Here is a 24,983-nt window from a genome sequence, read left to right as displayed (position 1 = left end):
TATGCGTCAGCCACTAAAGAGGTGTAAGACGCTTCTGCAGGCGAGTGATGAGATCCTGCACCAGGGGGGCGCTGCGCTGACCCGGGGGAGCACGAGGAATGTGAACTGGAGCCCCAAGGTAAAGGTACTGCCGACAGAGAGGAATGACACAGGCACCAAGAGAGAACTGAGGAAGCAAGGCTGGACTGATGGTAGTAAAGATCCTGCTCTTCTCAGGAGAGATGATGAAGCCACACTCAGCAGCAGCAGCATGAAAGGAAGCGAGATAAGCCTGGAGCACTGCAGGGAAGAAGAGGGAATGCAGATATCATCAGCATAACAGATGATCGTGACACCAGGAACGTCAGGCAAAATAGAAAGCAAACGGTGTATGCAAACATTAAAAAGAAATGGACTGAGTACCCCACCTTGTGGCGTACCGAGACTGAAATCTTTATAGGAGCTATAAGCACCACGGAAAAAAACCCGGGAAGACCTGTGACGTAGATATGCCCGTATCCACTGTAGGAGGCGACCCCTGACTCCAAAATCCAACAGCTGAGCAAGGATAACGGACCTATTGGCGACATCAAACGCAGCCTTCAGGTCAATGAAGGCAACAACACTGCTTGAAGAGAGGCGGGAGTAGATCTCCGTGAGGCAATGGTGGGTGCCTCGGCGTGGCAGAAACCCAAAGAGACGGGGCGAGAGTACAGGCTCCAGCCGATAGAGCAGACGGGAAAGAAGGATGCGCTCCAGCACCTTACAGAAGCAGGAGGTGAGGGAGATGGGCCGAAACTTGTCTGTACCAGGCTTGGGTATAGGAATGATGGTGCTGGTGGTCCAAGCAGAAGGCACGCATCCCTGGGAAAAACACAGATTGTAAAGGAGAAGGAGAGGATTACCAGGAACACGATGAAGTAGCCGAAGGACTGAATACGTAATCCCGTCGTCTCCTGGTGCCGTCGCCTTACCCCGAGCCAGCGCACGGCGCAGTTCCTCCTCGGTGATGGGCATGGCATCCTCCTCATCCTCCTTCAACAACGCTGCCATCAAGCGGAGAGTACGTAGACCTTCTTCGGCAGAGAGAGACGCCTGGATATGGGCAGGGAGGTGAGTCACACAGGACTGTGCGGCCCAGCCATCAAGGAGTTCTTGTGCAAGCTCACCTGGGTCGTGATGATGAGCGCTGGCAGGTTGCCGCCGAACCACCCTATTTATCAACCTCCACATGGTACTCACACTCGTTTCCTGGTTAATGCTGTCTGTGAAGCGCCGCCACGACTCCGTTCGTACACTCCCTTGAAGCGCCACCAACTCATCCCGAGCAGCCTGGTACGTACGCAGATTACAAGGGGCCGGACCGTCTTGAAAAATGCGAGCGGCCTCCTCTGCCGTCCTCTCAGCCAGGAGGATGCGAGCGTCCATGGTCCAGGAGTGCGGCGGACGGGGACAGCGAAGATGTGGCCTGGTGACGTAGCGAGTAAAAAAATCATGCGTGTTTGTGACCAGAGAGGAGTAAAGGGTAACAGGCGAAGAGAAATCAAAACGAGGGAGACAGGTAGACATGTAGGCGATGTAAGTAGGACAATACTTGGGCGGTATAGAGATGCGTAACCGACGGTGGGCTGGAGTGGCGATAGCAGGAACAGAATACTGGAAGCTCAGCGCAACATGGTCGGAGAACAGGGACGGAACGCAGGAACACTTGACATGAGCGGCCACAAGACCCGACGTGATGACATGATCCAGAGTCCCGCCCCGGGAATGGGTAGCTCCAGTGGTGGCCCAGCGGGTGAGATGGTGCGTCTGGATGTACTGGAGGAGGAGGCGACCATTTCTGTTGGGACTGGGAGAGATGTCACCCAACTCTGGATGGCGAGCATTGAAATCGCCCATAAGTATTAATCCGGGAAGAAATAGAGGAGGCAAAGCATCTATAGAAAGACCAAGTGGGGAACAATAAACATTACAAATTGAAAGTGTAGCAGAGCCCAAAATAACTTCAAACTGCTGGAAGGTAATATCAGGGTCAGTTGAACAACGTAGGAGCTTGTGGCGAACTGATGAGTGAATGTAGGTTAGAAGGCCATTCCTTACCTGGTGTACGTAGGATACATAACCGGAAAGGGCTGGAGCAGCAGCACGGTGAACATGGCCGACAAAGGCTTCCTGGATAAACACAACCTGTGGATGGTAACGAAACACATAAGCCTGAAGGGCAGCGATCTTGTCAAAAGCCGTCACCCCACACGCATTCCAGGAGAGAAAATGGAGTGGTAGCCGAACAGCGAACAGCCTTGAAGGTGGGAAGTCGGCAAGAGGACGAAGGGGTGGACGATGCGACGCATTGAGCAGCGGTGGGGGAAGCAGGAGACATAGCACACCCAGCACCAGGGATGGAGGAGGAGAACGCGGCAGGCACGGCATCAGGGAAGGGAGTGGAAGACGAGGCAGTCACGGCAGCAGAGGTGGGACGAGAGGGCGCAGCACATGCAGCAGCTGAAGCAGGAGGAGGTAGCACCGGGGGCACACCAGCACTCGTAGCCCAAGCCTCAAACCGCTGAGTGAAAGTGGAGAGCTGCTGAATGACGGTGTGATGCGCCTCCGTTAACACCACCACTGACGCCTCTACAGCAGCTTGAGAAGTAGCAATTTTATTAACACTTGCTTCAAGGGCGTCCAAACGAGACTCAAGAGAGGCAGAGCAGGCTTTCAGATTCGCTACAGCACCCTGTAGCGCTACAACCCTCGGAGGGAGAAAAGAGTCCGGAAGGGGAGTGAGCATCGTGGATTGTGGTGGTGCAGGTGGTGTTGGCGCTGTCCGTGATGAATGTGAGGCTGCAGGACGACGTCTGGGACAGCCGTGCCACGCACTTACTCCACGTTCATGGCAGCGAGGGCATTGCCAATGAGACGTGACAGACGGAGGCGGGGGAGAGGGAGGTGTGGCTTCATTCGAAGTCTGAGGGCGGGACGGGCCACGATGAGGACAGGAGCGAGAGTCGTGGGGACCGGAGCACCAAGCACACTTCTCCGCAGCCGAGCAGTATCGTGAGAAGTGCCCCACAGTCCAGCACCGAAAGCACATTGGGCTTTCAGCTGCCATAGGGCGAATTTCACATGGTGGCAAGCATGGCAAAAAACTGAAAGTCACGGAAGAAGTGGGAGGCTCCTGCAAACTCCAGGTCACTACAATCCTGTTAAGCGGCTGGCCGTGCTGGCGGAAGCGACGGGCACTGTGCACACCTGGCAACTCCTTGCTGAGCGACGCATCAATCTCAACAGGATAGCGAGTTATCAGGTAGCTGGGAAACTTCCAAGGCCGCACAGAAGAATCCACCACCTGAAGTTTCAGTGCCAAGAACTCTCCAGCCACAACACTTTGCACAATATCCTGCCGCCCCCGCGCAATGTAGACAAAGCGAGAGGTAACAGCCGACATTTTAACCTCCGCCAGGGTGCGGTCCAAACCAAAATGGCGACTAACCATAGTCAACCAGCGAAGCTTTACGTCTACACCAGGGTTGTCAAGGAAGAGCAGCTTGACGTAGTCTGTCCTGGGTGCAAAACTTGGGAGGCGAGGCTGAGGAGGTGGAGGCGAAGGTCCAGCAGGTGGGCGGGGAGAGGACGCGCCAAATGGTAACAAGGTCGTGGAGCCGTTACCGGCGGAAGCATCATCATTACGACCAGGGCGTGAGGACTTACTGCTTGGCACCACGTCATCCCCACTGGTGTTGCTGCCTTCCAACGTGCGCTTGGAGGCGGAGGTGAAGGTGGAGGTGGAGGCGGAGGAGACAGGGGGAAGGTCACAACTGGCCGGATGAGGTGGAAGTGTGGCCGGAACAACCACCGAGGGTAGTTGCCTGGTACCCCCATCACCAGGCAAGGGAGGCCACTCTCGCTCCTCCTCACTAAGGGCAAGGTCTCCCTCGAGTATTTCCATCGAGCCTGGCCCAGAGTACGCCATGGCACAAGGCCCTGACGCAGCAGTGGAAGGCCCACCGTGCAACACGAAGGCGAAGCAGAGCAGCAACTACTCTTTAAGTGCTAAGGGCAGGCAGAGCAGAGGAGCACGTCCGAACACCGCAGTGAGAGAGAGAGAGAGAGAGAGAGAGAGCGTGCGTGCGTGCGTGTGTGTAATAATAATAATAATAATAATAATAATAATAATAATAATAATAATGATAATAAAATACGGTTTATTAATTTGGCAGTGCAACAAAAAAATTACACTGAAAATGTACAGGGCATTAAAACAATGAAATGCTTAACCTAACTATGGATCTAACTTAGCCAAGAATTTACTTATTTATTTATTTATTTATGGCTCGCACCAAAGTGGGCACCGCGCTAAGGTGGTACCGTTCAGTGCGCTGTGCTCTTAAAGGGCGCCACGCGATTCTGGTGTCGGGTGGCGCGGGCAGGGGGAGGCACGTCTGGCGGAGACGTGGATGATGCAGCAGCCCTTCCCCAAATTTTTCCAAGGCTTCCTGGTGTCTTGTGGCCAGCCTCGGCAGACTCAGGCAGGTCACGGCGTCCTCGTAGGACCTGTAGGCAGGCCCAAGGATGACCCTGAACGCCCTCTTCTGAACCCTCTCCAGCTGTTGTCGTTGTGTGAGGTTCAGGAAGGAGGACCACGCTGGGGAGGCGTACATGAGCTTAGGGAGTATAAAGGTGAGGTACACTCCCCTCAGCTCATCTGCCGGTGCACCCAGGGACCTGAGTCGGCGCAGCATATAGATCTTGTATGAGGCTGACCTGATGATGGTGGAAACATGCTGCTTCCATGATAACTGATCATCCACCAAGACACCTAGAAGCTTGGTGCTGCGGACCACCTGGAGGGAGTGAGGGCCCACAGATAGCTGGGGAGGGGGGACTGCTGCTGTGGAGGTACAAATGTGCATCACCACGGTCTTGGTGTGGTTGATGGTCATTTTGTTGTCCTCCGTCCACGTCTGTAGTTGGTTAAGAGTGGACTGAAGTGCTGAGAAGTCTGGGTTGGTGTTGTTGACGGGTACGCCCACGGTGCAGTCGTCCACATACTTCCAGCGGTGGGGGTGTGGACGAGAGCATCGTTGATAAGGATGAGGAAGCACAGAGGACCCATCTTGGTCCCCTGAGGGACCCCACATGTGAGCTGTTGGAAAGAGGAGACAGAGCCCTGATAACGAACGGCCTGACGCCTTCCCGTGAGGAAGTCTGCCAGCCACGCTATCAGGTAGGAGAGAGACCCAGAGTGATGGCTTTATTTATCACAACAGTGTGATCAACAAGATCAAAGGCCTTTCTGAAGTCCACAAAAGCAATAGCTAGAGAAGTGTTGCGTTTGTCCAGGTGGCTGTGGACGAATTCCAAAAAGCTGACAAGGTAGTGAGATGTGGAGGTGCATTTAATATTACCAAATTGTTGTGTGTCAATAGAGTTACAAATTTTGTTATAGGCCCAGTTGAACATAAATCTTCACAGATAAGGCTGGGTATAGGGGTGATGGCGACTGGTCTTAGATCATTCAGTGACTGTGGATTGGAAGTTTTGGGAAGGGGGTGATGTAAGATGTCTTCCAGTCATCGGGGCAGGAATGTTGAGAAAGGGAGGCGTTGATGATAGAGCAAAGGGGTGTGGCAAGTTCTGGGGCAAATTCTCTGTAAATTTTGATGGGGAGGTCAGTGGGAGTGGTGGATCTGTTTAGTTTAAATTTAAGAAGCTTCCTGTAAACATCAACCTCCTGGACAGGGGGGTGGAGGGGAGGGGGCAGGGAGGTAGGCTGGGAGAGTAGTAGAGTGAAGGGGAGGGAGTGTCTGACAGATCGCAGCGAAGTGACCGTTAATCTCTTCGGCCGCGTTGTCAGGTGAAAGGTGTGAAATACAGGGAAAAGAAGAGGCTTGTTTTTGTAAACCACACAAAGACTTAATCTTGTACCACTGTCTGTTGTTAGCAAGCTTGAGATGGTGAATTTTGTCTGGGTAGTAGCTTGCCTTGGCTGTTTTGATCTCCCTGATAACTCTGTTCCTTAATCTCCTGTACTGGTCAGGGCTAGAGTAGAAAGCCCTGTCACGCTGACGAAGGAGTCGTTTGAAGCAGGGCGTCATCCAAGGGGCATCAGATGGCTCCACTGTGATGTTCTTGGCGGGGAAGTAGTGGTGGTGTATATGTGTGTGTGTGTGTGTGTGTGTGTGTGTGTGTGCGCATGTGAGTGTGCGTGTGTGTGTAAGCGTTAATAATAATCGATGAAAAATAAAGATGAAAGTGAAAACAAGCAAGTAAACAAGCCACTCTAATTGGCATTTACACATTAAGGCTGTCAGTCCTACCCTTATGGGCAAGAGGTTTGCTTCTGCTTGATCATCCTTTTTTTTTGGCACTTGACACGATTCACCACGTCAATATGACACATTAGATTCTATTGTTTTGTGTCCTTAGCTTCAACACATAAACAAAAACATTAATGGTCACTTGTTTTAATGTTGCTCTATCGTCCTTGTTCCTCCGTGAGTAACATCGCAGTATTGTTACATTCACACAATTCAGTTAAGAACAACACGCAGTCCCACCTCTTCAGTGGCTAAAGTATACTCACAATGACATCAATTGATATCAATGGACTTGTTTCGCTCAGTAATAATCCTCAATTTGAGTTTTAAATCATGACAGACAAGATATGTATTTCCTCACACTTGTTTTGCCAGACTGACGGAGAGCCAGGGACCGCCTGGCGATCCTCGAGAAGCGAGCACTTCATCTTTACCCATTTCTCTTCTTGCACTTCCCTTCCCACCAGGCTCCTTGGGGGGCTACACAGGGGTCTTCCTGGGCTGCTCCTTCGTCACCTTCATGGAGTTGCTGGTCTACATCGGCCTGGTTGTCGCTGTGTGGGTGAAGGACCTGCGGAATTGGCTGTGCGGGGAGGTGCATCCTACCGCCAAGGAGCGAGCCGGCAGCGCTGACTGACAAATGACTGCAGTAGAATTAATGGTGGCAGATTAATTGACGCTGATGTATTACGGGTTGAAGAGTTCGTAACGTATCTGGAAACTTAGTTATACAGTTAAGGGTATATTCAATATCGATTTGTGCTACAGTGGAACACAGTGGCAATTTTTTGTTAAGTACGGTCAAACTTTTGTGCACTAATAATTTGTTCATTTACTTGTGCCTGTGCAAAATCAATAGTTATTTGTGACCTGCAAAATACAGTGCTGAATGCTCTAGTCTTACTTTATCGTGCTTAATGTCGCAAAAGTAAACGCTAATATGCATATATGTTACGGTTTAAAGAATGTGTTTGTAGAATTGTGAATCATCAATTCATCAGAACAGATACAACAGAACTTTGAGGATGTTGTGTATGCTTATACTTATGCTGCATTCTTGCTTCTGTAATTGCCCATGTACTGTATAAGGTAATTTAAAATTAAATGTATCAATAATAGCGATTGCTGAACCGTCCCCTTCATCGAGCCAGGAACATTATATCATAGCATCATACCTCAGCTAACCAGTACCTGCATGCTTTCCTTACGCTGTATATTTGAGAGTTAAATATGAAGTTTATAATAAGTGATATTTGGTATTGACGATTATGGCGATGATAATGATGATGTGTGTGTGTGTGTGTGTGTGTGTGTGTGTGTGTGTGTGAGAGAGAGAGAGAGAGAGAGAGAGAGATGAAGGTGATAAGCTTTTTGAGACATGCGTATTGAGCTGCTGCACTATATAGCTGGCTACATTAAAGATGATATGACGTGATCATTTACTGAGAAGGGAAGGGGACCAACAGCGGCTCACCTGCTGCTCTCTTTCCTGTGGCTTTCGAAAATCACCATAGAGCAGTTTCCCACCAAGTGCCCGACAACGTTATAGTTATTCCTTTTCCTTTTGCCATCAATTGCAAGTTAATATTCAGTGATGATACAAATTATTCCCAGATATGCGTACTTATGATGGAAGTCAAATTGTTGTGTTTTAAAGTGAAGGACAGAGATAAGTTTTATGGCGGTGATCATCAAGGTTGTATAGTTGAAGGTTAGGTACTCGGTACTCTGGGTTTCTTGACTGAAATCACCTTGTAGGTTTCTCTAGTGTTGTTCAAAATGCATTAATAAAACAATGAAAATCCTTTGGGTGTTTTCTTTACTACCAGAAGACCCGCAGGGAAGAGAAAACTGCTGATCTTATACATAATTCTCGTTCTGCTCCAGCGGTCTGTCGTCTAGATTTTTTTTATATAAGAAGCTGTTTTAGCAAGAGATGAGATGTAAAGTTTCCAGTTAAGATTATAAGTAAAAGACAGACTGAGGATATTTAGTGTGGAAAAGGAAGACAGCTGAGTGTCATTGAAGAAGAGGGGATAGTTGTCTGGTAGGTTGTGTCGAGTTGATAGATGAAGGAAGAAAGTTTTTGAGGCATTGAAATTTCCTCTGCCTCAATCAAAAATCTTAAAGAGATCAGACGTCAAGCGTTTTGTGGCGTCCCTGCTTGATCTGTTGGCTTCGTGAAGGATTGGTCGTATCTGAGAGGACGTGTAGTAGGGTAGTATCATTAGCGAAGGAGTGGATATGGCTAAAAGTTTGGTTAAGAAGGTCATTAATGATTAATAGAAAGAGAGTGGGTGATAGTACAGAACCTTGAGGAACACAACTGTTAATAGATTTAGGAAAAAAACAATAGCCGTCTAGCACAGCAGATAAAGAACGGTCAGACAGGAAACTTGAGATAAAGTTGCAGAGAGGATAGAAACTGCAAGAGGACAGTTTTGAAATCAAAGCTTTGTGCCAGACGCCATCATAAGCTTATGATATGTCTAACGCGACACCAAAAGCTTCACCGAAATTTCTAAAAGAGAATGACCAGGACTGAGTAAGGAACGTCAGATCACCAATAGAGCGAACTTGACGGAAGCCATACTGGCGATCAGATAGAAGATTGTGAAGTGACAGATGTTTAAAGATCTTCCTGTTGAGGATAGATTCATAAACTTTAGACAAGCAAGAAATTAAAAATATAGGACGGTAGTTTGAGGGATTAGAAAAGTCACTCTTTTTAGGTACAGGCTGAATGTAGGCAAATTTCTACCAAAGGAAAGGTAGGAAAGGTAGAAGTCAATAGACAAAGTTGAAAAAGTTTGGCCAGGCAAGGTACAAGCACAGAAACACAGCTTTTTGAGAACAATAGGAGGGACCCCATCAGGTTCATAAGCCTTCTAGAAGGTTTAGGCCAGCGAGGGCATGGAAAACATCATAACGAAGAATTTTGATTGAAGACATGAAATAGTCAAAGGGAAGAGGAGAGAGAAGGACAACTCGAGAATCATCCAAGGTGGAGTTTTTGACAAAGGTTTCAGAGAACAGTTCATCTTTAGAAATAGATGAGATGGCAGAGGTGCCATCAGTATGAAATAAAGGAGGGAAAGATGAAGAAATAAAGTTATTGGATATGTTTTTGGCCAGAAGCCAGAAGTCACGAGGGGAGTTTGAGTTTGAAAGATTATGACATTTTCTATTTATGAAAGAGTGTTTGGCAAGTTGAAGAACAGACTTGGTATGATTCCAGGCAGAAATATAAAGTGCATGAGATTCAGGAGATGAAGACTGAAGTACCTTTTGTGGGCAACCTCTCAATCATGTATAGCACGAGAACAAGCTGTGTTGATTAAACCAAGGTTTAGAAGGTTTAGGTTGAGAAAAAGAATGAGGAATGTACGCCTCCATGCCAGACACTATCACCTCTGTTATGTGTTCAGCACATAGGGAAGCAGTAATCATTCCATAAAAAGTCAGCATGATACCTCCTCAGGTACCCCCATCTGGCAGAAATAAAACGCCAAAGGCACCTCCGCTTTCTGGGGTCTTGAGGAGGGATTGGATAAACAGAACAAGATACAGGAATGAGATTGTGATCGTAGGAGCCCAACGAAATAGACAGGATAACAGCATAAGCTGAAGGATTAGAGGTGAGGAAAAGATGTTGGGCGTATCTCCAAGACGGTCAGTGACACGAGTAGGGTGTTACACCAGTTGCTTTAGGTCATGGAGGATAGCAAAGTTAAAGGCTAGTTCACCAGGATGGTCAGTGAGGGGAAAGGAGTGACAAAGCTGGTTGTGAACATTCTCTCAAGGATGAAGATCTCCACGGAAGGGTAGAGGACAGAATATGTTCCACTTTGGAAGTTAAATAATCAAAGAATTTACTATAGTTAGAGGAGTGAGGGGAGAGATAGACAGCACAGATAAATTTAGTTAGAAAGTGACTGTTTAATCTAAGCCAGATGATGGAAAACTCGGAAGATTCAAGAGCGTGAGCAAGAGAGGAAGTTAAGTCGTTGCGCATATAGACGCAAAATCCAGCTATGGAACGAAAATGAGAATAAAGAAAGTAGTGTAGTGAACACCACTACACACCACTACACTTCTACTACTACTACTACTACTACTACTACTACTACTACTACTACTACTACTACTGCTACCACCACTACTACTACTACTACTACTACTACTACTACTACTACTACTACTACTACTACTATTATTACTACTACTACTATTACCACTACAGCTACCACTACTACGAGGTGACCTCCTTAGGTTGTTCCCCGCTAAGCCGTCCCAAGTGCACAGTGACCTGACGTTACCTGGGCTGAGTGAGGTCACTGCCCAGGTATCCAGTCACCACGTGGGTCAGTCAGCACCAAGCTACTCCGGGACACAGACATACCTACACAGCAGCTCGTCCCATCACCTCTACCTATTGTGTACTCATAATAAACACCGACTAGGAATAACTCGTTTACTTTTCCATTCGTGTCCTGGCTAGATAGTGAATAATACTACAGTAGAAGGGAACAGAGAAAGGGCTACTGTCAGTTTCTTCAGAAGCTGTGCTTCGGTGAGGAATAGAAGATGAGGTTTAGTAGAGGAGAAGTGGTAATGGTCATGCGTCGTAACGCCTATCTTAAAGGGTGAATTTTTAACATTATCCTATAAATGGACAAATTTAGTATATGGTAAATAAGTAAAGATTACAGATCACTCATTGACATAAAAAGGGATGCTGTTGTAGCTTATAGTGCTGGTACTTGTTTTAAAAATAGTAGTAGTGGTAGTGGCCCTCTTCGATGACGGTAGTACTAGTAGCAGTATTAGTAGGAGTGGTGGTGGTAGTTGTGGTCCAGGAAAGGAACTCCCATTATATATATATATATATATATATATATATATATATATATATATATATATATATATATATATATATATATATATATATATATATATATAAACCAGGAGGAGACAGTAGACACCTACCGAAACAACAACTTACTCCTAGAGAGATCTAATAGCATATGATGGACACTACTTAATGTAATGTGTATCTGTACTTCGGCCGTGGGTATTGTTCCGCTACCCCACGCCACGCCACTCAATCAGTCGTACCCAACGCAGCTTCGGGTTCACTCACGCTCGCCTGGCAATCCGCTTGCCTTCCTTCTTTGACTGGTCCTCCTGTCAAGCATAGCCAGTCTACCTCTACAGTCTACTGTCTACAGTCACACTCCAGTGTGTAAACTGTAATCCTGTATCATCACGCAAGCTACAAGCTTCATTCAAGGCGCCCAGACTACAAGTCTCTGGCCGCCGGCTACTCATCAAGCCTCCACGCGCTCGCTACCAAATATTTTGTATTCCTACAATAAACACAGGGAAGCTTCCCCCTGGTGTTTCTTTCCACCACATCTGCATATGTCGTTGATGCCACTGGTACCAGGACATTAGATGGTGACAGCTGGTGGCCGCCCACAGCCCGTGATCAGGACATTGATGGTAAAATCACCGCCACAAGCAGCCTCGTGCACGGCGTCCGTCTTGCCTGCTTTCCCCCAGCCTACCGCCCTGCTAAGGATTTTCGTGGAGCTGAGGACATCCATACATCTCTGTGCTACTTTATAAGTATCACCTGTCGTGAGTAAAACTTATAACCACAGTGATTAATTTTCTGTGAATATTTTTAGATGTACCAGTGAGTGGCGTTCCCGCGTAAAAAAGTGCGCCATATTGGTCTCGTGATGCTAGTGTTCTAATTGGTCGGCTATGACATAAGAGCTTCCTGATTGGCTCTGTCCAAACGCCATATTTATTATTGTGGTTGATGTGCCAAGTATTATTTCTGTGCAAGTACACATTTTTTTTCAGTAAATACACATTTACACATTATTTTTTTTTTTTTTTTGTCTGTGCTGATTATACTATTGTGCATGTTTTGATGTGTTAGCATTATATGCAGTAATTTCTTTCTTTACGTGTGCATAAATTATTTTACGTATTTTCCTCAGACACTCAGTTTTCTTTTATTCAATTTTAAGGGTAACTCCTATATTCATGTTTTCTTTCAGTATGCACTTTCCATAATCATTTACTTGCCAAGTTTTTATAATTATTTCATTGCATTCTTAATTACAATTATATTAACATCATTAGTACAGCACTTTATTCATTTTATTGTGTAAATTGTCATTATTATATCTCTTGATTATTGCAAAAGTGTACTTAGTATAATTTCATATTTTATTTTTCTCAACTCTGATACAATTATGTTCTTGTGAGTACTCTCGTACTAATATTATTCAATTTTCACAGAGTATGTTGAGAAGTTCTTATTTGACCCGTATGTGACTCAAGTTATCGTCTCTGTTACGTCCGAGTACACACAGCACACATCTGTATGTGGTCCAACACAATTTCATTGGAGTGGTAACTATATATATAACAATTTTGTGTATGTTTTTACGTAGTGGTGTAAATCTTATTATCAACAAAATGTCACAATGTCTGACCATGTTACTACAACTACTACCACTACTACTACTACTACTACAACTTCTACTACTACAACTACCACTACAACTATTACTATGGCTATTACTAATACTCTCACTTCTGTGACTACATCCACTACAAATGTCACATTACCGCTTACATCTGTAGCATCTCCAGCTATTAAACTTCTACAACATGACTCTTCCATTCAGAAATTCAATGGTGATTGACACATTCTCCTGTTCAATTTTTATAGGTGTGTGAAGTGTATCTCTTATATTATATCATGTTATATTATATTATGTTGTATATATTGCATTGTGTTATATTATATTTTTATGTGCTGTCCCCAGATGACACATGGGGAGGGATTAATGTAATGTAGGTAATATTTTTTTTTTTTACTGTAAATTTGCTTGATTTATCAGAAGACATATTCATGCTTCTTAGGCCTTAACACACAGGCGTGGCCCCTACGGTATATCGTGTGTTTAATGGGGGGTTCCATTTGCAGTTATATTTTTTACATCCCTTCTTATTTTTTTTATTACTAAATTTATAGTAACATTTTCGCTTTCTCCCTACCTACATAATATTTCTTTTTTTGCTAGTGTCACTTATATTTATCATGTACTTATTATATGTATGTAACTTCACTATTAATGCAACATTCATCACATTTTGTTTTAGCAGCACCTCTACTGTTATACATTGTTATCTGCTCTATCCAAGTTGAATTAGCTACTCAACTTGTGGTATGTAGGTGATTTATGTTATTTAGAGTTGAGTGTTTGTTTGCTTTTTTTTTTTTTTTTTTTTATCTCTTAATGCTTTTCATTTATGCTCAATTACATTATATATATATATATATATATATATATATATATATATATATATATATATATATATATATATATATATATATATATATATATATATATTTATATTTATATATATTGCACAATTATTAGATGTATTATATGTAAGAAACAATATTTATGACACATACACTTTATTCACCATATGTAACACATTTTACACATGTATGTAACATTGTTCCTATGTTTCAGTGATTTCATTATACATGATCATGTATCATTTCTATGTCTTTATACAAATTTTGTATGTTATATATTTACTAGCCATTACCATAAATGTGTAATTTTTTTTTATCAATAATGCATCATACTTTTGAAATTGCATCAAATTAATATATTTAGCCATGTTATACTTACAATATCATATTATTGCTATTCATTTGCAAACTAACTATATTTTCTTAATTGTTTTCACACATATGTGATATCTATTTTGCTCAGTGCATTGTATGACATGTCTCGTTAGTATTATTGTTCTTTTTGAAGTGTTTAAGTATTGACTAGAGTGCTCGGTGAGGACACCTTCGTTAGCGTGGTCGAGCAATATGATGGACACTACTTAATGTAATGTGTATCTGTACTGTGGCCGTGGGTATTGTTCCACTACCCCACGCCACGCCACGCAATCAGTCGTACCCAACGCAGCTTCAGGTTCACTCACGCTCGCCTGACCATCCGCTTGCCTTCCTTCTTTGACTGGTCCTCCTGTCAAGCACAGCCAGTCTACCTCTACAGTCTACTGTCTACAGTCACACTCCAGTGTGTAGACTGTAATCCTGTATCATCACGCAAGCTACAAGCTTCATTCAAGGCGCCCAGACTACAAGTCTCTGGCCACCGGCTGCTCATCAAGCCTCCACGCGCTCGCTACCAAGTATTTTGTATTCCTACAATAAACACAGGGAAGCTTCCCCCTGGTGTTTCTTTCCACCACACCTGCATATGTCGTTGGTGCCACTGGTACCAGGACAAGCACTAGTTCAGGGGGTGGTGTGAACCTTCCATTAAAGCTAGTTGTGGATCGCTGAACGTTTCCCTTTGTGTCTCACAACTCCAGGGGGCAGTCACAGCCTATCCTCTTAAGACAACTCCTTCTTCACACAAAACTACATGCACTTACCACACATACACCCTTCACTTGAAAATCAAAATTTAAAAGAAAAATGGGAACTCCACTCAGTGCCTTGGAGTCTCCTGGGAAGGGGACCAAAAATGTCTCCAGGTAGGACACTTTTCTTGATAACGACAACAAATGCCTTGACACCTCCCTCATTTTTCTCTACATTAACTTCTGCAACATTCGTGGTCTTAAATCTAATTTTCAATCTGTAGAACATCCCCTCTCCTCTACTAAACCTTATCTTCTTTTCCTCACCGAAACACAGCTGTCTGAGGCAACCGACAGTTGCCCCTTCTGTCCCCTCCAACTTTCTCTATTCTTATTTTCATTCCAAAGCTGGATGTTGCGTCTATGTACGCAACGACTTAACTTGCTCATGTGCCCACGCTCTTGAATCTTCCGAGTTTTCCACCATCCGGCTTTGACTTAAGTCACTCTCAAACTAAATTCATCTGTGGTGTTTATCTCACCCTAACTCTTTTGACTATAGTAAATTCTTCAAGTACTTAACTTCCAAAGTGGAACACATTCTGTCTCTCTACCCTTTCGCTGAAATTTCCATTCCTGGCTTTCATCTCCCTACACTGACCATCCTGGTGAACTAGCCTTCAACTTTGCTATCATCCATGACCTAGAGCAACTGGTGCAACACCCTACTCGTATTCCTGACTGTCTTGGAGACAGGCCCAACATTCTTAATCTCTTCCTCACCTCTAATCCTTCTGCTTATACTGTCACCCTTTCATCTCCGTTGGGTTCCTCCGATCACAATCTCATTTCCGTATCTTGTCCTATTTCTCCAATCCCTCCACATGATCCCCCAAAGCGAAGATGCCTCTGGCGTTTTACCTCTGCCAGTTGGGTGGACCTGAGGAGGTATTACTCTGATTTACCCTGGAATGATTACTGCTTCCGTGACAGAGACCCATGTCTTTGTGCTGAACGCATAACAGAGGTGATAGTGTCTGGCATGGAGGCGTACATTCCTCATTCTTTTTCTCAACCTAAACCTTCTAAACCTTGGTTTAACTCAGCCTGTTCTCGTGCTATGCATGATAGAGAGGTTGCCCACAAAAGGTACTTCAGTCTGTATATATATATATATATATATATATATATATATATATATATATATATATATATATATATATATATATATATATATATATATATATATATATATATATATATATATATATATATATATATATATATATATATATATATATATATATATATATATATATATATATATATATATATATATATATATATATGACTTTGGTCTTCAACTCTGCTTAGTACCCAGTCCATGCAAATGTTGAAAAGTAATGGAGCAAAAACGCATCCCTGCCTCACTCTAGTATTCACAGGAAAGAAGCTGGACACGCGCCCTCTATACTTCACAGCACTCACAGTCCCGGAGTAGAGGTCACTTAATCGACCAATAATCCTTGCAGAAATCCCACGGAGACGCAGAAGATCCCAATGTGTCTCTCAATGCACTGAATCAAAAGGCTTCTTGAGATCGAAATAGGCTGCAGGTATCTCTGGTCGAAACTCACGTCGGCGCTCCACCAGTACGCGAAGCTCTAGGATCCATTCAGTTGTGTGACTTACTGGGCGTGAACTCAGACTGTTCAGGTTTCAGCAGGTTACTGCGGATATGCATCAACAGGAAATAGGCAAGTATCTAACTATCTTGGCTGGTTCGCTGAGCAGTGTTATACCGCAGTAGTTGTTGCAGTTCTGATGATCCCCTTTCCTTTTCCAGATAAGAAGGACCAATCCCTTTTCCAGTCAGGGGGAATGGTATTTGAATACCATACAGCAGTCAAGACAGTATGCAACCCATATATCATTGCCTCACCCTGCGCTTTGAGCAGCTCCGCGCTGAGGTTACAGATGCCAATTGCCTTTCCACCACTCAACTTTGCCACAGCCTCTTTGACATCATCAATGGAGGGTGCAGTTTCGTCAAGGAGTGGATGAACATCCAGCATCTGTAACCCTGCAGTTTGGAGCTGTCCGCTTGGAGGATTCACCGTGAACAGCTACTCAAAGTACTTAACTCAACGAGCCATCTGCCCATCTGCGTCTGATACGAAGCGACCACCTGCAGTTCAGATAGCGCTCTGCTGAGATGTAGACTTAGAGCGGAGTTTCTTCAGGGCTCGATAGGCAGGTCGGAGGTCATTAAATGCATTTAAATGCCAGTCTACACCATGAGCGAAACCCGTGACATACCGCTCCTTGCCTCTCCTCAGGAGAGCTCTAGTCCTACGTGACAGAGCGCTGTACTGATCGCGGTCCCCAGTAAGTCTGGCAGCGCGACTCTCCTCAACACTGCCCAGCGTCTCTGTCTCTACCAAGGCGAAGCCAACACATTCCTTAGCATCCTCAAGAATCTCATGTTTGAAGGCATCCTGTAAAGCTGAAGACAACACCCAATGGAGGCTGTGACAAAATCTCTAAAGTTCTATACCTTTCTAACAACACTGACATCCCTCCCACCTGCTGGCGCCAGATACTGTTGCCTCACGACCACACTCACGCCATTAGTGTGTTTTCTCCCACTTCGAAACTAAGCCCCCCGGCCTTAGAGCTGCACCAACAGTGTCGAGTGATGAGTCAGCAGTTGTTGTCGTGGCCAACTATTCCTCGGAAAGAATTCGTCTTCAAAAAATTATGGGAAATTGGCACTATCGACCCCAGAGAACTCACAGAACCCCCAGAAAACACCCTGGGCATGGTTACCCTGCCAGAGTTTCCTAACAACCTAACACCATCACAAACGTGCGATTAAAGGAACCTGTTGATGGACTATGGAGATATATTTGACCACAGGGACGGTGACAATGGTTTGACCAACCTCATAGAGCACCGCATATACACGAAAGGTCATCCATCAAACAGCAGTTCCGAAAACAACCACCAGCTCGATGGGAGGAGGAACGTAAACAGGTAGAATCCATGGCACAGCGCGGCATTATTCGGCCATCAACAAGTCCTTGGTCGTCTCCAGTAGTGCTGGTCAAGAAGAAACATGGCTCTCTGAAATTTTGTGTAGGCTATGGTCGCCTCAACGCTGTCACTGTAAAAGATGCCCAGTCACTTCCGCGTATCGATGACACTCTGAAGGCTCTTCATAGTTCCCGTTGGTTCTCGATGCTAGATCTATAGAGTGGGTACTGGCAAATTCTCATTCGGGAGAAAGACAAGGAGAAAACAGCCTTCTGCACAGGCGATGGCCAACTCTGTGAGTTTGAAGTGCTACCGTTTGGCGTGTGCAGCGTCCCTGCATCGTTCTCTCGCCTGATGGATGCTGTTATGGCCTACCTAATATGGAAAACCTGCCTAGAGTACGAGGACGATATCATTGTTTATGCCCCCACATGGACGGCGCATCTGCAACGCCTTCAGGATGTGCTCAAACACATACAATGGGCTGTACTCAAGCTAAAGCCCTGCAATTGCTGCCTTGCTCGCGAGGAAGTACCTCTCCTGGGCTACATAGTTATCAGCAACGGTATTCAGCTAGATCCTGAGAAACTCCGGACCATATCAGCGATACTAGCCCCCACTAAAGTCCGTGAGTTACGCAGTTTGCTGGGATTGGCCTCGTACTACAGAAGATTTGTTAAGGGCTTCGCCAACATCGTGTCCCCACTTCACAACCTCTTAGACAAGGTGGCCACTTGGAATTGGTCCACAGAATGTGACGGGGCTTTTTAAAAACTCAAGGATCGTCCTACACAACCTCCTGTAGCTGCCTATCCAGATTTCTCGCTCCCCTTCATTTTGTACACTGATGCATCCAATCTGGGGCTCGGTTCGATCCTCGCCAAGAAACAAGACGAGAAAGAGAGGATTCTAGCCTGTGCCAGCCGGACTCTCAGCCCCTCAAAGAAAAACTACAGCACCACGAAGAAGGAATATTGCAGGATGGTCTGGGCTACTCGTTATATCCGCCCCTACCTGCTAAGTAACCACTTTCAGGTAATCACGGACGGACCACTATAACCTCAACTGGTTAAAATCTATGTCAACAGAAAGTGCTCTCCTCCACCGGTGGTCCAGAAAGCTAAAGGACTTCACCATCAAACGCAGGCCCCGGAAGCTCCAAGGAAATGCGAATGGTCTCTCTCGACTACCCACTCACCCGTCTCAGCCTGAGTATTTAGTGAGCCTGGCAACCAACACCAGTGAAGAGGATCAACTTTGTGATGCCATCACAGAAGAAGTTTGGCCTTCTTGGCTGGCCTAGAAATGGCGAGGGAATACAACGGCCAGGTAATGAATAACGAGAGACAAGTGATGTTGGGACCCAAAGCTGCACGCCAATTCTTCTCATATCTCCACTCGCCCCTGGATGGCCACCCTGGGTTCAAGAAAACATTGGCTCTATTCAAAAGAAGATATCATACGGATGGCGTCCATTGAAGGGTAGAAGCGAGTCACTCTCCTACCTGGCTACTTCTCTGTCTCTGCCTGGTGTGACACAAATCCCATCCCTGGGCATCTCTCTCTCTCTCTCTCTCTCTCTCTCTCTCTCTCTCTCTCTCTCTCTCTCTCTCTCTCTCTCTCTCTCTCTCTCTCTCTCTCTCTCTCTCTCTCTCTCTCTCTCTCTCTCTCTCTCTCTGCCTGGTGCGACACAAATCCCGTCCCTGGGTATCTCTTTCTCTCTCTGCCTCATGCGACACAAACCCCATAACTGGGCATCTCTCTCTTTCAGTCTGGTGAGATACAACTCCCGTCCCCAGATCTCTCTTTCTTTCCCACTACTGATCCTAGTGCGACATTGCCCCAGTTCCAAGGCCCTCCCATTTCCTTCTGTGTGGTCACTCTTGGAGGCTTTCTAGACTTGACATGCAGCTTGAGTGTAGCAATAACAAACCTGTGATCAGTCGCAAAGAACTCGGCACTCCGAAAAACCCTGCAGTTCCGAAGGATCCTCGAACGAGTACTAACAACAATATGGTCGATAACCTTCGCTACCCCTCCAGCATTGCTATACCAAACCCAGCGGTGCAGCGCTGGTTTCTGATACCAATACTAAGAACCTGCAGTTCTCAACTTTCTGGATCTTGCAAGATTCGGAAAGAAAGAGCTGTTGTCGTTTCTTGTACCAGAGTCATGGGGACCAACACATAACTCGTAGCCGGCTCTCTTAGTGCCAGTGACAGCAATAAAGTCACCCAAGAGAGTAAGTGAATCACGACAGGGACAATAGTCCAATACAGAGTCGAGTTTGGTGTAGAACGTCTCCTTCTCTTCAGTTTCACACAACGTGATAGGAGCGTATACTGCAACCACAGACATGGAACCTACACTGTACTTCATCCATAGTGGCATTATATGCTCATCAGCTGGAGTAACCTCTACAACGGACGGCTGCAGTCTCCTAAAGCCACCTATGGCTACCCCCTTGATATGTTGACCATTGTTCATGCCGGACCAATAGTAAGTAAAAGCCTTGCTAATGGTCTCGCCACTGCCAGGCCTCCTTGTCTCAGAGAGTACCATCATATCCACCCTCAGCTTACGGAGCTCAGACTGAGCTATGGGAAACAGAGCGTACTCACTCCTCACTTAGGTAGAATCCAACCACCACTATGTATATATACATATATATATATATATATATATATATATATATATATATATATATATATATATATATATATATATATATATATATATATATATATATATATATATATATATATATATATATATATATATATATATATATATATATATATATATATATATATATATATATATATATATATATATATATATATATATATATATATATATATATATATATATATATATATATATATATATATATATATATATATATATATATATATATATATATATATATATATATATATATATATATATATATATATATATATATATATATATATATATATATATATATATATATATATATATATATATATATATATATATATATATATATATATATATATATATATATATATATATATATATATATATATATATATATATATATATATATATATATATATATATATATATATATATATATATATATATATATATATATATATATATATATATATATATATATATATATATATATATATATATATATATATATATATATATATATATATATATATATATATATATATATATATATATATATATATATATATATATATATATATATATATATATATATATATATATATATATATATATATATATATATATATATATATATATATATATATATATATATATATATATATATATATATATATATATATATATATATATATATATATATATATATATATATATATATATATATATATATATATATATATATATATATATATATATATATATATATATATATATATATATATATATATATATATATATGTAATAAAGTCCTCTAGATAGGGCAGGAACAACACAGTAAGGTTTGTTGGCTTATATTCCAGAGCGTGTATATACAGTGGTGGCTCGGTCTTGACTGCCTCGAAAACGTATCCACTCCACCTTAACAGTGCGTAATAACCCTGCGGCACCTAGTAACAACCATGTAACTGGTGCTCGCAAATACCCCACAATAAGTATCATTCAACTGTATAACATCCCTTCACCTTAGTTAAAGTTATCCATAGTTACATCAAAACCCTAATTAACAATTTTATTAAGTATACCCATATCTATTAGGCTTAACAGAAATTCTCGACGAGCGTCGTAACAGCGGTCTTGGTAACTGGTCCTCCTGGGCAAGCCTTGGTGGCTCATGTTGGCGACTGGATTGTGAAGACTGTTCGGTAGCCGATGGAGAGTTATCCACAGCGGGCTCAGTAACACCCCGGGTTGTTTCTTTATCTGAATCTCCGGGTTCCCTTGATTCTCCAGTTCGTTGTCGGACAGAAGTCTCAGATGGAGTCTGTTCAGGCAGCGACGAAGTGTGTTCTGTCGGAGATAAAGAAGTGTCCGTGTCTGAAGGAGTCTGTGGCGGCAACCAATTCCTTACGACGGCCGATCCTTCGGAAGTTCTACGTCGAATATGGTCAGTGTGTCTTCGGAATTCTCTCCCATCGTCCAGTCTCACATTACACGAGCAACCAGCACATCCCACCACTACTGCGGGCATCCATTTCGCTCCTCCTGTTGTCTTTGGCATCGCAAACACATAGACCAGATCACCCTCAACAAACGACTTCGAGCAGGCGTGCCGATCGTATTGTTCCTTTTGTCTCCACTGGTAACGCTCCACCCTCTCTCTCCGGTAGTCCTTCCTCAGATGATCCAACGGCGTTGTCATTGGGCGACCAAACATCAATTCTGCCGGGCTTACCCCGGTCACGCTGTGAGGGCTAGACCTGTAATTGAAGAGGAAGCGTGAGACTCTTGTATCCAGACTGCCCCCTTCTTGCTTCCTCAAGCCCTGTTTGAAGGTTTGTACAGCCCGCTCCACCAGACCGTTACTTTTCGGAGACCACGGAGGGGATGTGATGTGCTTGATGCCATTAGCGTTGCAGAAACCTTGGAACTCGGGGCAAACAAAGCAACTTGCGTTATCACTAACTACTGTATCGGGGATACCAAAACTAGAGAATGATTTTCTAAGCTTCTCAATCGTTATGTTTGCAGAAGAGGAAGAGGTTTTGTGTACCTCCAGCCACTTACTGTGCGCATCCACTAAAAGCAGCCACAACTGTCCTTCCACAGGCCCACAGTAGTCTAAATGCAGGCGACTCCAAGGACGTTGGGGCCAACCCCAAGGCCGAAGGTCACTAGGTGGATCCTTTGGTCTCTGCTCCTGGCAAACTCTGCAGTTCCCGACCATACTCTCCACGGCATGATCCAGCCCCGGCCACCAAAAATAAGCCCTGGCTCTGCTTTTCATCTTCGATGCTCCAAAATGTCCTTCATGTAGCTCCTTTAAGACGTCATCTCTGCCCTGCGGAGGAATTACTATCCTGCTTCCCCAAAACAAACATCCATCTTGCACACTTAACTCACACTCCCTGTTCTTGTAGGTAGCGATGTCAGGTGGATAGCCAGAAAGATCCCGAGGCCAACCGTCACGCACAAACCTCAGCACAGAAGACAGCACAGGATCTCGATGAGTCCACTCCCGGACCTGAACTTGAGAAACAGGTCCCGAAGCCATCAGTTCCATCATGTGCAGCATCTCAGCAGGAATTGGCACCGTTCGGGGCATAGCTGCAAGTGGTAAACGACTCAGTGCATCACAATGGCTATGTAATCTGGCGGGAGAGTACAACAGTTTGTATTTGTAAGCAGCCATCAACAGAGCCCAACGAAGCACTCTAGGAGAGGCCACCGACGGAATAAGTTTCTCTTCACCAAAAAGTCCAAGCAAGGGCTTGTGGTCAGTTTTAATAGTGAATGGTCGGCCATACAGATAGTAATGGAACTTCTTAACTCCAGTAACAATACTCAGGCCTTCCCGGTCTGTCTGGGAATAGCGCCGTTCCGCTTCGTGTAGAGTCCGGGAATAAAATGCAACAGGTCGTTCTAGTCCTTTCTCGTCAACCTGGGAAAGAACACAGCCAACACCATAAGGGCTGGCATCACAGGCTAGTACAGTATCCAATTTGACATTAAAATGTGCCAGACAAGGAGGAGACAGTATTACTTCCTTTGCCTTTAAGAAAGCCTCCTCCTGCTCTTTACCCCAGACCCAAGGCTGTCTATCCCGAAGGAGAAGGTACAAAGGTGAGAGAATGGTTGCAATATTATCCAAAAACTTACTGTAATAGTTTAAAAGGCCCAGCCAAGCCCTCAGGGACTTCTTATCCTCAGGTGGCGGAGCATCCAATATCGCCTTGGTCTTCTCATCAGTTGGTTCTATACCACGCTCACTTATGTTGTGTCCCAAATAAGTAACTTGAGACAGTCGAAGTTGGCATTTCTTCTTATTTAGGCGCAGACCAGCATGGCACATCCGTCGAAGAACCTCTTTCAGTAAAGTATCGTGCTCTTCTTGATTTTTACCTCCCACCACCACGTCATCCAGGAACACTGTTACCTGAGGCAATCCAGCAAGCAAGGTTGACAATATTTTTTGGAAGATAGCTACTGCAGAATGGATACCAAAAGCTAATCTTTTATACCTTTTCAGACCTCTGGGAGTATTAACAACGACATACTTCTGGGATTCTTTGTCTAATTCTATCTGGTTGTAAGCATGGCTCATGTCTAATTTACTAAAGACACAACATCCCGAGAGTGAAGCGAATAATTCTTCCACTCGAGGAAGCGGATACTGTTCCAACGCAGCAGCCTTGTTTACGGTCAGTTTGAAATCACCACATAATCGCACGTCCCCTGAGGGCTTAGGGACAACAACAAGAGGGGCTGCCCACTCACTAAACTTCACAGATTCTATAACACCCTCGTTTTCCAACCGAGTTAGTTCCTTGTCCACTTTGTCTTGGAGTGAGAGCGGTATCGGACGAGCCTTGAAGAAGCGTGGCCTTACATCCTTGTCGATGAATAAATGGGCCTTCCCACCAATGAAGCATCCAAGTTCTTCATTAAACACATTACTGTAGTCCTCGCCTTTCTCAGTAATTTGTAGAGTTTCACCACACAACAAGGCGGTCCAATTCATCTTGGTTTCCTTCAGCCAATTTCGACCAATTAAGCCTTTTCCATGGCCTCTAACGATAACTAGCGGTAATTTCCTAGTCACCTTACCCTGGCAAGCGACGTCCACATCAGCCACTCCGAGTACCTTGATCTTCTCTCCTGTGTAGGTTCGAAACACACGATCCGAAACTCCAAGAGGAAAATGCTGGCCACAAAGTTCACGGAAGAGTGTTTCGCCCATAACAGAACATGAAGCTCCAGTGTCAACCTCCATGTGAGTGTCCCGTCCCTGAAGCTTCACGGCCAATAGTAGAGGTGGGTGAAACTCCGACCCAGCACCAGCCTGAGTGACGTTAAACAAGCTGTACACCTCATCTGTTTCACCATCAGTTCCAGCGTCATGGGAAGGCTCGGCCACCGCGGTTGTTCCAGAACCCTCTACAACAGACACTGTACCGGCCTTATGTGCCGCTCTAGTATGACCCACTTTGTTACATTCGAAGCACCGCCGAAGTTTAAATGGACAATTTACGTTGCTGTGTCTGT

The 24,983-nt window shown here is 44.4% G+C and overlaps 3 protein-coding genes across 4 annotated transcripts in view; 1 reads left to right on the top strand and 2 right to left on the bottom strand.

The window, feature by feature from the left end:
• LOC123511915 overlaps nucleotides 1–8,092 on the top strand; it is a 60,422-nt gene extending 52,330 nt beyond the window's left edge. The window contains exon 11 of the mRNA XM_045267994.1: nucleotides 6,764–8,092. Within this exon, the coding sequence (XP_045123929.1) occupies nucleotides 6,764–6,933 (170 nt within the window). The 3' untranslated portion in view covers nucleotides 6,934–8,092. The remainder of the gene's footprint in view (nucleotides 1–6,763) is intronic.
• An 11,755-nt stretch (nucleotides 8,093–19,847) lies between these two features.
• On the bottom strand, nucleotides 19,848–20,318 carry LOC123511833. Its single transcript, XM_045267883.1, has one exon. The coding sequence runs from the start codon at nucleotides 20,316–20,318 to the stop codon at nucleotides 19,848–19,850; it is 471 nt and encodes a 156-aa protein (XP_045123818.1).
• A 929-nt stretch (nucleotides 20,319–21,247) lies between these two features.
• LOC123511997 (uncharacterized protein K02A2.6-like) overlaps nucleotides 21,248–24,983 on the bottom strand; it is a 4,651-nt gene continuing 915 nt past the window's right edge. Inside the window, exons 1-2 of one of the 2 annotated variants that reach the window (XM_045268108.1) lie at nucleotides 23,598–24,983; nucleotides 21,248–23,045 (exon numbers count right to left, since the gene is read on the bottom strand). The exon at nucleotides 23,598–24,983 is cut by the window's right edge and continues 915 nt beyond it. In XM_045268108.1, coding sequence (XP_045124043.1) covers nucleotides 21,514–23,045; nucleotides 23,598–24,983 — 2,918 coding nt within the window. In that variant the 3' untranslated portion in view covers nucleotides 21,248–21,513. The other variant, XM_045268109.1, reaches the window with a different exon arrangement.

This window comes from Portunus trituberculatus, chromosome 32 (genome assembly GCF_017591435.1).
Source record: "Portunus trituberculatus isolate SZX2019 chromosome 32, ASM1759143v1, whole genome shotgun sequence".
NCBI lineage: Eukaryota > Metazoa > Arthropoda > Malacostraca > Decapoda > Portunidae > Portunus > Portunus trituberculatus.
The sequence above is the reverse complement of the archived record's forward strand: the minus strand, read 5'-3'. Positions and strand labels throughout refer to the sequence as shown.

Bases quoted from the DNA above. Each gene is read 5' to 3' on its own strand.
- LOC123511833 (XM_045267883.1), bottom strand. From the start codon at position 20,318: ATGGTACTCTCTGAGACAAGGAGGCCTGGCAGTGGCGAGACCATTAGC.